General features: G+C 36.1%; 3 protein-coding genes across 13 annotated transcripts; 1 reads left to right on the top strand and 2 right to left on the bottom strand.

Annotated features, from left to right (window-relative positions):
- The first annotated feature begins 369 nt into the window (after positions 1–369).
- LOC18051319 (transcription factor GTE1) lies at positions 370–3,627 on the top strand. Of its 5 annotated transcripts, none has more exons than XM_006448501.2 (7): positions 370–588; positions 860–937; positions 1,374–1,598; positions 1,755–1,853; positions 2,175–2,233; positions 2,943–3,093; positions 3,232–3,627. In XM_006448501.2, the coding sequence occupies exons 1-7, from the start codon at positions 547–549 to the stop codon at positions 3,463–3,465; spliced, it is 888 nt and encodes a 295-aa protein (XP_006448564.1). In that variant the 5' UTR covers positions 370–546; the 3' UTR covers positions 3,466–3,627. The 5 variants fall into 5 exon arrangements, with proteins under 5 accessions (XP_006448564.1, XP_024046885.1, XP_006448563.1 ...); XM_024191117.1 differs by having other exon boundaries at positions 393–604; positions 3,259–3,627; XM_006448500.2 differs by having other exon boundaries at positions 393–604.
- A 452-nt stretch (positions 3,628–4,079) lies between these two features.
- On the bottom strand, positions 4,080–5,778 carry LOC18051318 (hemK methyltransferase family member 2). Of its 7 annotated transcripts, none has more exons than XM_024191119.1 (4): positions 5,623–5,778; positions 5,397–5,497; positions 5,233–5,288; positions 4,080–5,097 (listed from the first exon to the last, which is right to left on the bottom strand). In XM_024191119.1, the coding sequence occupies exon 4, from the start codon at positions 5,039–5,041 to the stop codon at positions 4,271–4,273; it is 771 nt and encodes a 256-aa protein (XP_024046887.1). In that variant the 5' UTR covers positions 5,042–5,097; positions 5,233–5,288; positions 5,397–5,497; positions 5,623–5,778; the 3' UTR covers positions 4,080–4,270. The 7 variants fall into 7 exon arrangements, with proteins under 7 accessions (XP_024046887.1, XP_024046891.1, XP_024046890.1 ...); XM_024191123.1 differs by having other exon boundaries at positions 5,248–5,288; XM_024191122.1 differs by having other exon boundaries at positions 5,644–5,778.
- A 1,460-nt stretch (positions 5,779–7,238) lies between these two features.
- LOC18051317 (leucine-rich repeat receptor-like serine/threonine-protein kinase BAM3) lies at positions 7,239–11,481 on the bottom strand. The gene is made up of 2 exons (XM_006448495.2): positions 8,671–11,481; positions 7,239–7,818 (listed from the first exon to the last, which is right to left on the bottom strand). The coding sequence occupies exons 1-2, from the start codon at positions 11,294–11,296 to the stop codon at positions 7,481–7,483; spliced, it is 2,964 nt and encodes a 987-aa protein (XP_006448558.1). The 5' UTR covers positions 11,297–11,481; the 3' UTR covers positions 7,239–7,480.
- Positions 11,482–12,795: the final 1,314 nt, after the last annotated feature.

The raw sequence follows: 12,795 nt of genomic DNA, 5'->3' as shown, positions 1-12,795 counted from the left end.
TTTGTAAAAAGATAACATTTTCCTTTTGCTGTATGTTATAAGTTTTTATTTGTGTTTGGTTTTAATCCTACAATGACATTTTTTCCTAACAGTTCTAATGTTTGTATCAAACCCTTAACTATTCTGTGTCTACCATTTTGGGTTTGCCTGATGCTAGATGAAATGGTGAATCAAAGTCTATATTTAATTGATATGAATAAATTTGGCATTGGGATCCTAATCATGCTTTTGGCAGAATTGATTTGTCTAGAGATATAGCTGTGTTTGTGAATGCAGCTTTTCATTGTTTGGCTTGTTGACTTTTGATTAAGCTTCTGTAAACTTCTTATTTGCTAGTATCTATTCATCTTGACATTAATGTTTTCTTTCCAGCTTGAGCAAAAACTGAATGATGTTGAGCAGTTCTACCTGACTAAGGATAATAATCAACCAAACACTTCGAAAAGTATCTCAATTGCGAAGGAAAAATTGAAGGATAGACATGTTGCTAGCATTGAGAAGCAGCAGCAAGATGCATTTCATAGGGAAGAAGCTGCTGGAAGGAGGATGCAAGAACTTAAGCGCCAGTTTGCTGCAATTTTTCGTCAGGCAAGCACGAAGCTTTGTGAGTTTTGGTCATTGTTTTTTAGTTTTTTAACTACTTATGTATGCTTTTGAGTCAGTTTTGATACATATTTCAAAAGTTGAGGTCAACTAAATTTTTTTCAGAAAAATTTAAATTAGTGTTTTCTTCAAATAAATCTTACTTGCTAACTAAGAATTATACTTGTGGGTAGTATTCTTCGTTTATGATATGCTTTGGGTTCAAATGGCTATGCAATCATTTCTCACGGTTATTCCCCATTCTTTAATGTCACAGATCACTCAGCACAAGTGGGCATGGCCTTTTATGCATCCTGTTGATGTTGAAGGTCTTGGTTTGCATGACTACTATGAGGTTAGGCATATTGCTTCCTTAGCTTTCTGATTGTCTTTCTGTATGGTCATCAGTTGACCCAGAATGTATCCTAATCCTTGGCCTAATTCGTCTAATGATGATTGATTCCGATTCTTATTATTTTATGTTGTTTTCATTTTCACCCAACTATTAATTGTTGTCCCTGGAAAATTTTGAAAATTTTAAGTGATTCGTTGGAAAGACTTGGTGCTAGTTTACTATTTTTAATTCTTTTAGATGAAAACTAAATGAAGACGATTGAAATGGTATCTGCATCTTGAATTTGTGTCTGGTTGTAGAATTCAGCATTGATTGGTGGATCTCTCATTGATAGCCTTGCGGCTACCTTTTACTCGTGTTGGATCCATGTTTAATCTTTTCTTTCCCCTTTTTTATATATGATGTCAATTAATATGTTTTATGTTTCATATACCAGGTTATTGAGAAGCCCATGGACTTTAGTACAATAAAGAATAAGATGGATGGTAAGGATGGTACTGGGTACAGGAATGTGAGGGAGATATATGCTGATGTTAGATTGGTATTTAAGAATGCAATGAAATACAATGACGAAAGAGATGATGTCCATGTAATGGCAAAATCACTGTTGGAAAAATTTGAAGAAAAGTGGCTGCAGCTTTTGCCTAAAGTAATGGAAGAGGTTAGTCAATTCTCCAATATGAAATTTCCTTTGTCAAATTGACTTAAACAAGGACTTTTTTGATGTCTGGTAACAGTCCTTTAGCTAGGAAAACTTCCATGCTTTCTGTTTCTAAACTTTAGCAGCTTGTGATGGCTTCCATACTTGTACTTTCAGGAGAAAAGACAAGAGGAGGAGGAAGCGAAGGCACAACTTGATATGCAACTCACTCAGGAGGCTGTCCAGACGAACAAAGCTAAGGAATTAAGAAGTGAAGTATGACATTCCATTCAATATGCCTTTTAAATTGCATAAAACAAATTTATTATTTGAAAGTCAGCGTCTTAAGATTTTATGAACTAACTGTTGAACTTGAATTAAAATATTTTCTTGTCAAACTTTTGGCCTTGAACAACATGAATTTAATCTGTTTTCCTCCTTAAGATGTCTTTGACATGCATCTATTTTTTTATCATATATGTTCTAGCTAGCTGCATGCATCTATTTTTATCATACATGTTCTAGCTACAAGTTAGTTGTATGTCAGGGTATGTTTTGATGCGTGTCTGTAACAATGTATATCTGAACTGTTCTCAGCTTAATGAAGTTGATATGCAACTCGAGAACCTCAGAGAAACAGTGATTCAGAAGTGCAGGTTGGTATAGCAACCCTATTTTACTGCAACTTTTACAGTCAAATTGTACTGATCCAAATATCATGGAGATTGCAGCACCTGCATGTGATCTAAATATATACTTTTTCTTCATTTATATTCTCATTTATGACTAAGAAACTTTTTGACTGAGGTTGAGAGTTTGCTTTGGCAGTTGTAGCTGGTGTGGTTTAGGAGTGTCAATTGAGATCTTGAATTATGGTTCGATGATTGTTATAACATAGAGCTAGTTAGTACATGAGTGTAGAAGGAGAAACAAAAATGAAGGGACTCAAAAGAGTAATGGAAAGCTTTAGACCTTGTTTATGTGATCTAACTGTTAAGTATTTTAATCTGGGGCAGAAAATGAGAACCTTCGGCAACCAAAATGCTCTGGTATCCCAGATATTCCAGTATCCATATTGCTAAAAATGTAAAATCTGTATTTAAATGTGGTTTTGAGAGAGAGAGAGAGAGAGTCCTGGATTGCATTTCAGATCGTAATGTGGTAAGTTGGAATGAAATAGTGGTGGCTATCATTTATCAAAGAACTAGTTTAAACAGAACGAGTCCATAAACTTTTAATGGGTGTTCATAAATTTTAGAACATCTTTTTGGCAGTTGTGCTTGCTTGCATGCTCTATTTGTGTCTGTTGAAGTTGATTGTTGTGCTCATACATTTTATCAATGTGGACTGTGTGCATTGTTTCAGAAAAATGTCGACTGAAGAGAAGAAAAATCTTGGGACAGCTCTCACCAGATTGTCCCCTGAAGATCTTTGTAAGGCACTGGAGATAGTTGCTGAGAATAATCCAAGCTTTCATGCAACTGCTCAAGAAGTGGACCTGGACATGGATGCTCAGGTCCATATTTTATGTTGGATTCGTTTATCATCTGATATTGTCTGTCCTTTCTTTCATTTCTTGTCAAGTTATTCGGTAATTTTCAGGCAACTGAGATCTATCCTTTTATTTTCTACCATTTTTCCAAAATCAATGCAGAGTGAATTAACATTATGGCGGTTAAAGGTTTTCGTACAAGAATCACTGAAAGCTGCAAGTAGGAGTTCTGGGGACATGGGTGGCAACAACAATAATAACAATGATGACAACAACAATGAGAAGGACAACAGCAACAAAAAGAACAAAAACAATCCCAAACGAAAAAAAGAGATTTGTGATGCTCTTGCAAAGCCTGCTGTGAAAAGGACTAAGAAGCTCCCACCTAATACATGAGCCACTTGTCTGTCAGCAGTGCAGTTTCTAATGGTTCGTCTGAGTGCTGAATGTTTAAGAAACATATTTTTGCAAATTCCCGAAAGTTATACATTGTAATTTTGTAAATTCCCGAGTGGTGTATAGCCCTTGAGCAAATTTATAATTTCAGTCTTCTTCAGATTCACCCCTTATTGAACCTAACTTCATTTACATTTATTGTTTTCAGCTTCTTTGCCAAAGAATGTAATGTATGCATGCAATTTTGTTTTCTATTAAATATGTTTCCTCACATTTGGGTTATATGATCAACTACTGCCAATTGTTCTGATAACCATACATACATATAAAAGAATAAATGAGAAGTTGGCTGTTAATATAATACCACTAGTTTGAAAATTAAACATCCAAGCTTGCTTCATTTCTCCCTTAAAAGGAGATGATGGATAACTATCGGTGAATTTTTCGACTGAAATCTCATGAGAATACCAATTATATTGACTTTATTTACAATAATATTGAAACTTTTGCCCACGCAGTAATCCCAAGAAACTAAGATTGAAGTTAAATTGCCACTAACCTTTAAAGCAATAATATTTCCACTGAGATGTAAGAAGTTTAGAGCAAACTTTAAGTGACAAAATCAATGCTGTTGAGGTCATTGTAATCCAGTAAGTAGTAATCCACTAAAACAATCGCACATTTGCTTCCCACAATACCAGCATTTTTATCCAAGACTGAAAGAACCATATGAATACTGGGCAGGAAGACAGACCATATCAAAACTCCAGAACTTATGTATGCAGCTTTCTCCCTCATCTATATATCAATTGTTATTGCTGCTGGCACTTCTCCGAAATGATAGTCGATGAACTTGTGAAAGCAGCGTGTCCATTACCCCTACAGGAGCTGCTTTGTTTGGTACGATATCCTTTGCATCCATTTGAATATCAAAATCACGCCAGAACTTAATGATGTGGAGATTCTCTTCTTCTGTTGATCTTTGGACGACAATCCTAGCAGCATAACCCTTCTCCATCATTTGGAGGCATATCTGTGAAGGATCATTGGCGGTAAGAGTGACCAAGTACAACCAGCCCCTTTTTGACAAAAGTTTGTCAGCAATGGGCAAAATCTTATCAATAACAGCCCGGCCATTCTCCCCTCCAGCCCAAGCAGATGCAATTCCTTCACGACCTACTTCATCTTCAGGAGTGGGCACATATGGTGGATTCACAACCATTACATCAACCAACCCTGCCAGACGCTTTTCTAGTCCTGATGCAATGTCAGTGTTTATCAAGTCTGCATGAACATTATGTGCTTCTAGTGTCTTACGGGTCACTTCCACTGCATAAGGGTTGATATCAGTGGCAATATATTGGACGCCAGGAACTTCTTGCCCAAGCATTAAAGCTAGAGAAGTGATAACATATCCACTACCACAACCCACTTCCATACACAATACCGGATGATGCTCTACCAAGTTAATTCGATCTGCTAGGAGAGCATCAACTAGAGCAAATGAATCATCACATGGTTCGTAAACCTCAGGATGTGAGCTCACAAGACGAATTTGAGCAGTTCTTAAGGACATCTTCTCGGAACCTGACAGAAGTGGTGGATTGTGTAATGATCAACGACAAGTTCGACCTGGACAGAAATATAAGTATCTAATTACATTTTGAAAACCTGAAATGATATTTGACATGACAAATTTTGAACTATAGATATAACTAAGGATGTAAATATAGCATAGGAATATATATATCCAAAAGAAGTTAATACTGTCAATAGCTTAACAATGGCCTCAGTTTCTGGAAGCATCAGGCACGCTTCGCTTCCTGAATCAAAGAACATAAACAAGAACAAAACCAAAAATAAAGCTTAATATTTGAAACATTTATAACATGAGAACTCAAAAATAAGAGGACGCAAAATGTACTATCTACCTCAAATAAACAGAACATATAAACTGAAGTGAAATTGAAATGCAGCTTCAATCTTCAAAATCCAAAAAACATTAAGTGACCTAGCATCCCCGAAGTTGTTTCTGGCATCATCCAAGATATCCCAGATAATAGAGCAAAAAATTTACAATATAATCAGTTATGGGAACTCGCTGCGGAAATTTCTCAAACAATCGGCGTGCAGCAATATGTAACAAATTACACGAACCTCTAGATTTGAAGACGTTACCTCCGTCGTTGCTTTGCATAGTGGTTCAATGGCTCAGTGCGGCTTTTGGTCTCTGTTTGCGGGCAGACAACACGGCCCAAACGGCTGCGCTCGTCTTTTTCAAGCCTTTTTTTTTTCTTTTTTTTTCTCTCTCTCTCTAAATTTAATTTAATATGGTTTATTAGGTTTTTATTTGTGAGTAAGCTATGCAAAAAATCAACTTTTTTATTAATTACAATTGAAACATGAGTTAAAAATGTACATGTGTCAAATAATTATCTAAAGATTAGGAAAGTTTAAGGGTAGCGCTTCTTTTTTGTGTCTGAAACTTGAATTAGTTTAAATCTTTAATATAAGTGAATGTCTGAATCTGAATGATATGTTTATTTTTTTATTTGAATTGTTAAAAATAAATATTAAGTTATTTTTTTTAACTTAAAAAATTTAAAAACTAATATTTTCATATTTGTGCTCTTACAAATTATAAATGTTAAACAAATAATAAACATGTAAACATATTAAATAATATAATATAATTATCATAACATGATTAAATAATAAACATATTAAACAAGATAATATATTATCATAACATAAATCATGTTCAATTGAATACAACCATTTATATTCTGAATTAGTACATGTTCATCAATTTTATTGAAATTCATGATGTTTTTATATGAAAAATATTCATAAAAAATATGAAGATAAATAATACTAATTTGAAGAAATAGAAATATAAAAATAATAACATTCTACTAATATATTATCACAAGTTACAGCGATGGATAATAATGTTAATTATTAAATTTTGTTTACGTAAGGATTAGAATTGATTAATTAGATAGGGATATTTTTTAGAATAGTTTTTAATGACATAATTCAGGCTTTTTAGATTACGTGAAAAGTTAAAAAGAATTGACTTAATAAGTTAATGACTGAAAATTTTTATTAAATTAAAAAATAGACAGACTTAATGACTTAACTAATTAAAATTAAAGCAGATTAAGTCATTAAGTAAAAAATACAAAAACAACTCTTAAGAAAAGATACTAATAATTCTAATTTATTACTTATTTGGGTTCAACCCCTCTATTCTTAATTCTTTCAGGGATCAATTAGAAGGAATTTATGCGTGATAATCAATGTAGTTCATGAGATTCTTTTTAATTAATTGTTATTTTTTTTTTTAATTATTGACTAAGGCTTTGGAGGATCACCAATGGTTCAGATTTAGAAGAATAAAAAGTGTGTTCTAAATACATCAATTGTGATCAGAGAGAAAGAGAGATTGATAGGCATAGACTTACAACATGGGCACACACAATGCTGTAGGCGATTAATATAAGCAACCCATTCAAACGTAGTACATTTAATAATTGATAGTCACGTCTTGTGGCAAAAATTTTGTGTTCATGAAATTTGCTCGAAAACTATTTTACATCGGTTTAGCAGTCCAATGCAAATGTAAGCAACATCAAATCATATTCATATGGCGATCACACTCTATTTAATGATCACTCAATAATGGAGATTGAAGACCACCACCACACCAGTGCCATCATTCCATTACGGTTTATACTTTATAGTACGTTTTTTCTGTTCGGTGTCGCAAATGACTGTAACACCCCTCAAATCTAATTGCCTCAACAATACGACACCAAGTTTTGTATTTAAATTCTCTCCTTTCAGCATATAACAAGGGCAGAAAAACAAAACAAGAAAACAAAAACCAAAAAGAAACTCAAAAGCTACAGCATTAGGGGTTGCTATCAAGTGCTTCTGTTGTGTGTAACACTGCAGAGTTTGCACCACTAGATTAATATGATCTTGTTAAGAATATTTTGATGATCATTACTTATTGCATTTGAAATGTATTTGGTTTTTGAGCTTGGGCAAGCATTTGAACAACTTCTCTCATGGTGGGTCTCTCCACGCCGTGTTCTTGAACACATAGCGTAGCAACAAAGAACACTTGCATTGCTTCACTGAGAGGAGTATTACTCAATCTTTGATCAAGTATCTTCACCACTCCTTCTTTGCTTGAGTTTGTTTGCATTTTGGTCCATTGAACAATGTCTAGCCCTTCTTCCCCAAAATCACCCACTGGCCTTCTCCCTGTTATCAGCTCTAATAGTACCACCCCAAAACTGTACACATCACTTTTCTCATCAACTTTCAATGTGTACGCATACTCTGTTTAAAAAAAAAAAAAAGTACAAATTATTAACTAAATTTAAGTCATATTATATAAATTAATACTGGTTCGAGTAGTGCGACAAATCACATCTTATCTGAATTTACGGTATCATATGCTTCAAAAGGGGTAAATGAGACTTTTTCATTGTGGTTGACTGGTGAGATTTGAATGAAATGCTCGCTGTGTGTATGAGCAATGCACCATGCTTTGGCAAAGGGGAACTAGGGAGGATCAACTCAATTCCCCAGGTAAAGTAACAGGAAAAAGAAAAGGTGGTTGTGGCTTTGTGCCTTTGGCTGTATTCTATATAGACACGAATCTTTTTCTAGGGCTCAGCAAAAGTAAACCTTTGATCCTAATCAGCATTGTTAGATAGAGTATGTATGCTTTGGATTCATGTGCATCTTTTTATTGTTATAACTGGTTTTTGGGTCAAAAGGTCACTAGTTATTTGTTTGAATCTGAATGAAAATTGGGTTTATGGTTTAGCTAAAGCCTTCTTTGTGGTAGGACAACAGAGAAAAAGTAAAAGGTGAATTTTCCTCTGTGTTAGAGGAGCCTTTGCCCTTCTTGGACTTCACATGGCTCTGCTGATACTACTTTAGTCCAAGAAAAGGAAAAGTATATTCTTCAATATTTGGACATGATAATGTTTGGAATCAATGATTCAATGTTTTCCTAGCTTGGGAGACAGACTCATTTCATGTTTTTAACGTAAGTCAAAAGCTTAATGCTAGCTACAATTGCTTTTGGTCGCAGCACAATGATGTGGCTACAAGCATCATTAATTTTTGGACTGTGCATTAAGGAATTGCTTTCAAATTGTCTAGGAGAAAGAGTAAGTGTACCTGGAGCAATATAGCCATAAGATCCAGCAACTGCAGACATGCATTCTGATGCTCCGGTGTCTTGCAAGTACTTAGCCAGCCCAAAATCTGCTACATGAGCCTCGAAATCTGAGTTGAGTAGAATGTTATTTGACTTGACATCTCTATGGATTATGAGAGGAGAACAGTCATGGTGTAAATAAGACAGGCCTTTGGCAGCTTCAATGGCTATTTTTAGCCTCATTTCCCACTTCAAAAAACTCCCTCTCTTGCCATGCAAAACTTCACCCAAGCTTCCATTTGGCATGTACTCATAAACAAGTAAATTTGTTTCTTTATTGGAGCAAAATGCCTTCAACCTCACAATGTTTCTGTGCCTAATCTTACCCAGTGTCCGAATTTCTGCAGACAGGCCATTGTCATGAGAAGAACCTTTTGTTATGCCTAATAATTTCTTCACAGCTACTTGCTCTCCATTTGGCATAACTCCTCTGTACACAACTCCAGCTCCACCTCTGCCTATCACATTGTTGTCTTTTACACATTCCAGGATGTCATCACTTCCAAAATCGAGCTTCTGGAATGCCGTGAGCTTCCATGAATTTGAATTTTTCCGAAACTTTCGAGTCTTGATGATTGCTAAAACAGCAAATACTAATGAACATAACAAAAGTCCCAAAGCAAAAAGAAGCTTATATTTTCCCGGGACATGAGACTTGTTACCATTTTGGTTGTGTATCGGGGTAGTTGATGAATAGTTGCATGGATTCAAGTAAGATCCACAGAGGTGAGGGTTACCAGTAAAGGATGTGGAGTTAAAGAATGAATATTGTCCAAACTCAGGAATTTCACCAGAGAAATTATTGTGGGAAAAATCAGCTGCAGTTAGGCTCTTCATGTTTCCCATTTCCTTGGGCAGGCTTGCATTCAATTGGTTCCAAGAAACATTGAGATAATTCAATATGTGAATTTGAGTAATTTGAACTGGGATTGGGCCTGAGAGATGGTTTTGGCTCAAGTCTAAATAAGTAAGCAAGAGACAATGACCAATCTCGACTGGAATGATGCCAGAAAAGTTGTTCCTACTCATATCCAAATGTAGCACATTTTTAAGCTGCCCAATTTGAGATGGAATCTCTCCTGTTAATTTGTTCCCACTGAGTAGAAAAATCTGCAGGCTAGAGAAATTTCCAATAGAAGTAGGAAGGGGCCCAGTTAGCCGATTGTTTGAAAGATTCAATCGGCTAAGCTTTGAGGGCAATACCTTGCCTGTTTCTGCCGGTACGCTTCCAGTGAGATAATTATTCTGCAGCTCCAAGAGTGAGAGCTCTGGCAGATAAAGTAGCCCATATGGTATGGATCCTGTCAAATAATTCTGCCACATCCGAACTTTAACTAGAGTTTCACACTGAGCAAGATCAGCAGGCAGAGGACCAAACAAGAAATTGTTGAACAAAATCAAAATCAACAGCTGCCTTCCGAAACACAGAGATTTAGGGACTAATCCTGTGAGCTTATTTGTGGACAGATCGAGTACTTTCAGCCTACCGTTTGCTCCAAGCTTTGAAGGAATAGGCCCAGTGAAATTATTCTGCCAAAGCTGCAAAACTTCCAAATTATCTAGCTCTTCAATGAAACGGGGAATCTCCCCATGGAACCTGTTGATATTTAGCTGCAAGAGGGTGAGTTGTCGAAGCCCCGAAAGCTCAAGTGGAATTTCTCCGGTAAGGCTGTTTTTCGAAAGATCAAGAGTTCTCAGGCTACTCAAATTGCCCAGTTGAGGAGGAATAGAACCGGTGAGCTCGTTTACTTGCAAGAACAGGGTGTCCAGCTTGTTTAGTTTGCCTAATTCAGGGGGCACCGAACCCTCCAAGCTGCAGTTTGCGAGGTCTAGATGAACAAGACTGGTCAACTTGCCAAATTCAGCTGGGATTCCGCCATCAAAGTCATTGAAATAGCCCAAGAAAAGCTGCTCGAGTGTAGTGAGGTTTCCAAGCTCACCAGGTATGATACCATTCAAATCATTTCCCCCGAGATGGAGATATAAAAGCTGCTCAAAGTCACCATAGTTTGGAGGAATTTTCCCAGAGAAATAATTCCCTCCTAAATGCAAATGCTGCAGCTTTGAAAGTTGAGAAAGACCTAATGGCAGTGAACCGTTGAACTCGTTGTTATAAGCATCCAGCACCACAAGCTCTTTCAACTGAGAGAAATCCCAGTTTAATTCTCCACTGAACATGTTGTTCGACACATTCAAGACCTGAAGCCTTGTCAGCCTATGCATGTCCCTTGGGAGCTCGCCGGAAAAGCCGTTATCGGAGACTGAAAGATAGACCAGACTGCGGAGTTGAGTGATCACAGGTGCAAGAGAACCGGAGATATTGAAACTGGATATATCAAGAGAAACTACTGACGTATTCGCGATATCATCACATTTGATGCCTGGCCAAGAACAGAGAGACATGAAATTGGATACATTCCAGGACTCAAGAGAAGGGTCATACGACTCAAACCCTCGTTTGAGCGAAACAAGGATTGAAGCTTGCGCTCTGAGAGACAGATTACGTGAGGAAAGTGAATGGGATGATGAAGAGAAGAGAACGAGAAGTAGAGAAGAGAGAAGTACTATGACTCTCACCACATCCATTGAAAGATTATGTTTTTTGGCTTAGAGAAAGACGGTATTGGAGAAACCAACCCCTTTATTTAGATTGGAGAAGATTATCATGCAGATAGATGCAGTAACATCAACGAATATACAAAGAGATAATAAAGAGAGAGTGATGAAAGATGAAATGAATGTAAAGATAAAGCTTCCCCCACATTAACAGCATCCAAGGTCATGTTTGCTCGTTGGTGCTTGCTTGCTTCAGTATGTTTTATTTTATTTATTTATTTTTTTTCTGGATAGCTTTTGCTTTATAAAAGGAAAAGCAAAAGCAAACGTTTGCATAAAGAGGTGCGCTGCAACAGATCGTTTTATCAAAACCAATATCTAGTAGAATTTCCATCACCTTTTTGAGCCAAGTTTATAACTTAGAATTTCTCTCTCTTTCTTGATTATTGAATATATGTTGATTCCGTTTAGGATTAGTTTCAGTATTAGTTGCTTCAATGTTTAGTATATTTTGAAAATGCAATAGCAAGTAATATCTCTCTTTTAAGTTTTTAACTTGAAGCAGAAAATCATTTGAATTTTTAATTTCCTTGCTCATGCATTAATACAATTTTGAACATCAACAAAAGTTTTAAGTTATCGACAAAAGCAGTCCAATCACACCTTTCACATTCATTTTTAATTAAAAAGAAAAAAAAAATTCCACCTACAACTTTGCTGCAAAATGACCATCATTTTCTAGTCGTTTTGTAGAGCGGCAGCCAGCGCCAGCCCAGCCTAGCCTAGCCAACTTATTCTTTTTGGTTGTAAACCATCCGGTGTGCCGCGACCGCATTAGGCTTCGATTAATCCGGATTCGGAGTGTAGTCACAGTTAAGGTTCTTTACCCCTCCCAAATGGTGTGTTTAGTGGGGATCAAACCCAAGAGCTCTTCTCACAAACTCAGTCTGCACTGTCAACTGAACCACAATCATTTAGTCCTAGCCAACTTATTCTAAGTCATACAAAAATGTGTATTTTGACTTGGTAAACTGTGTATTAACCTTTATCTTTCGAGTTTAATAACGACGATCAACTAGGAATAATATCAACATTGGGGACCCAAATCACCCTTTGAATCCTTCTTTTTTTTTTTAATTTAGATGATGGAATATTTAAAAATACACACATATAATAATAAATCTAGGTATTGGGACCAATTTTCTTTTGCTGTTCGCATAAAGAGCCCGCCCCCCATACTCTATACTTTCCAGAAAGAAGAGAAAAAAAGAAAAAAGGAAAGTACGTTGGTTGAATTCTGGGGATGTTGGGATTCATAACTTGAACTTTACTCCTGCTATATATATATATTATGATCTCTCCCCCGTCCCCGTGTGATGGACCCATACACGCTGGAGCTGTAAAATTAAGATCGATAATGTTATCATTGCACGAGAAAATAATAACATCACTCGTCAAAATAATCAATAATTGTTTTGGGGCCAACCCATATCGATATCGTGAATTAAGAGTGCATCATGTCGAAAGCA

The sequence above is a fragment of the Citrus clementina genome, unplaced genomic scaffold (genome assembly GCF_000493195.1).
Source record: "Citrus clementina cultivar Clemenules unplaced genomic scaffold, Citrus_clementina_v1.0 scaffold_2, whole genome shotgun sequence".
Taxonomy (NCBI): Eukaryota; Viridiplantae; Streptophyta; class Magnoliopsida; order Sapindales; family Rutaceae; genus Citrus; species Citrus x clementina.
The sequence above is the reverse complement of the archived record's forward strand: the minus strand, read 5'-3'. Positions and strand labels throughout refer to the sequence as shown.

Coding starts and splice junctions, on each gene's coding strand:
- LOC18051319 (XM_024191116.1), top strand. CDS start 482: ATGTTGCTAGCATTGAGAAGCAGCAGCAAGATGCATTTCATAGGGAAG. Junction 1,854..2,174: donor CTAAGGAATTAAGAAGTGAA/GTATGACATTCC, acceptor AACTGTTCTCAG/CTTAATGAAGTTGATATGCA. Junction 3,169..3,258: donor ATTTCTTGTCAAGTTATTCG/GTAATTTTCAGG, acceptor TGGCGGTTAAAG/GTTTTCGTACAAGAATCACT.
- LOC18051318 (XM_024191119.1), bottom strand. CDS start 5,041: ATGTCCTTAAGAACTGCTCAAATTCGTCTTGTGAGCTCACATCCTGAG.
- LOC18051317 (XM_006448495.2), bottom strand. CDS start 11,296: ATGGATGTGGTGAGAGTCATAGTACTTCTCTCTTCTCTACTTCTCGTT. Junction 7,819..8,670: donor TTATGGCTATATTGCTCCAG/GTACACTTACTC, acceptor TTTTTTAAACAG/AGTATGCGTACACATTGAAA.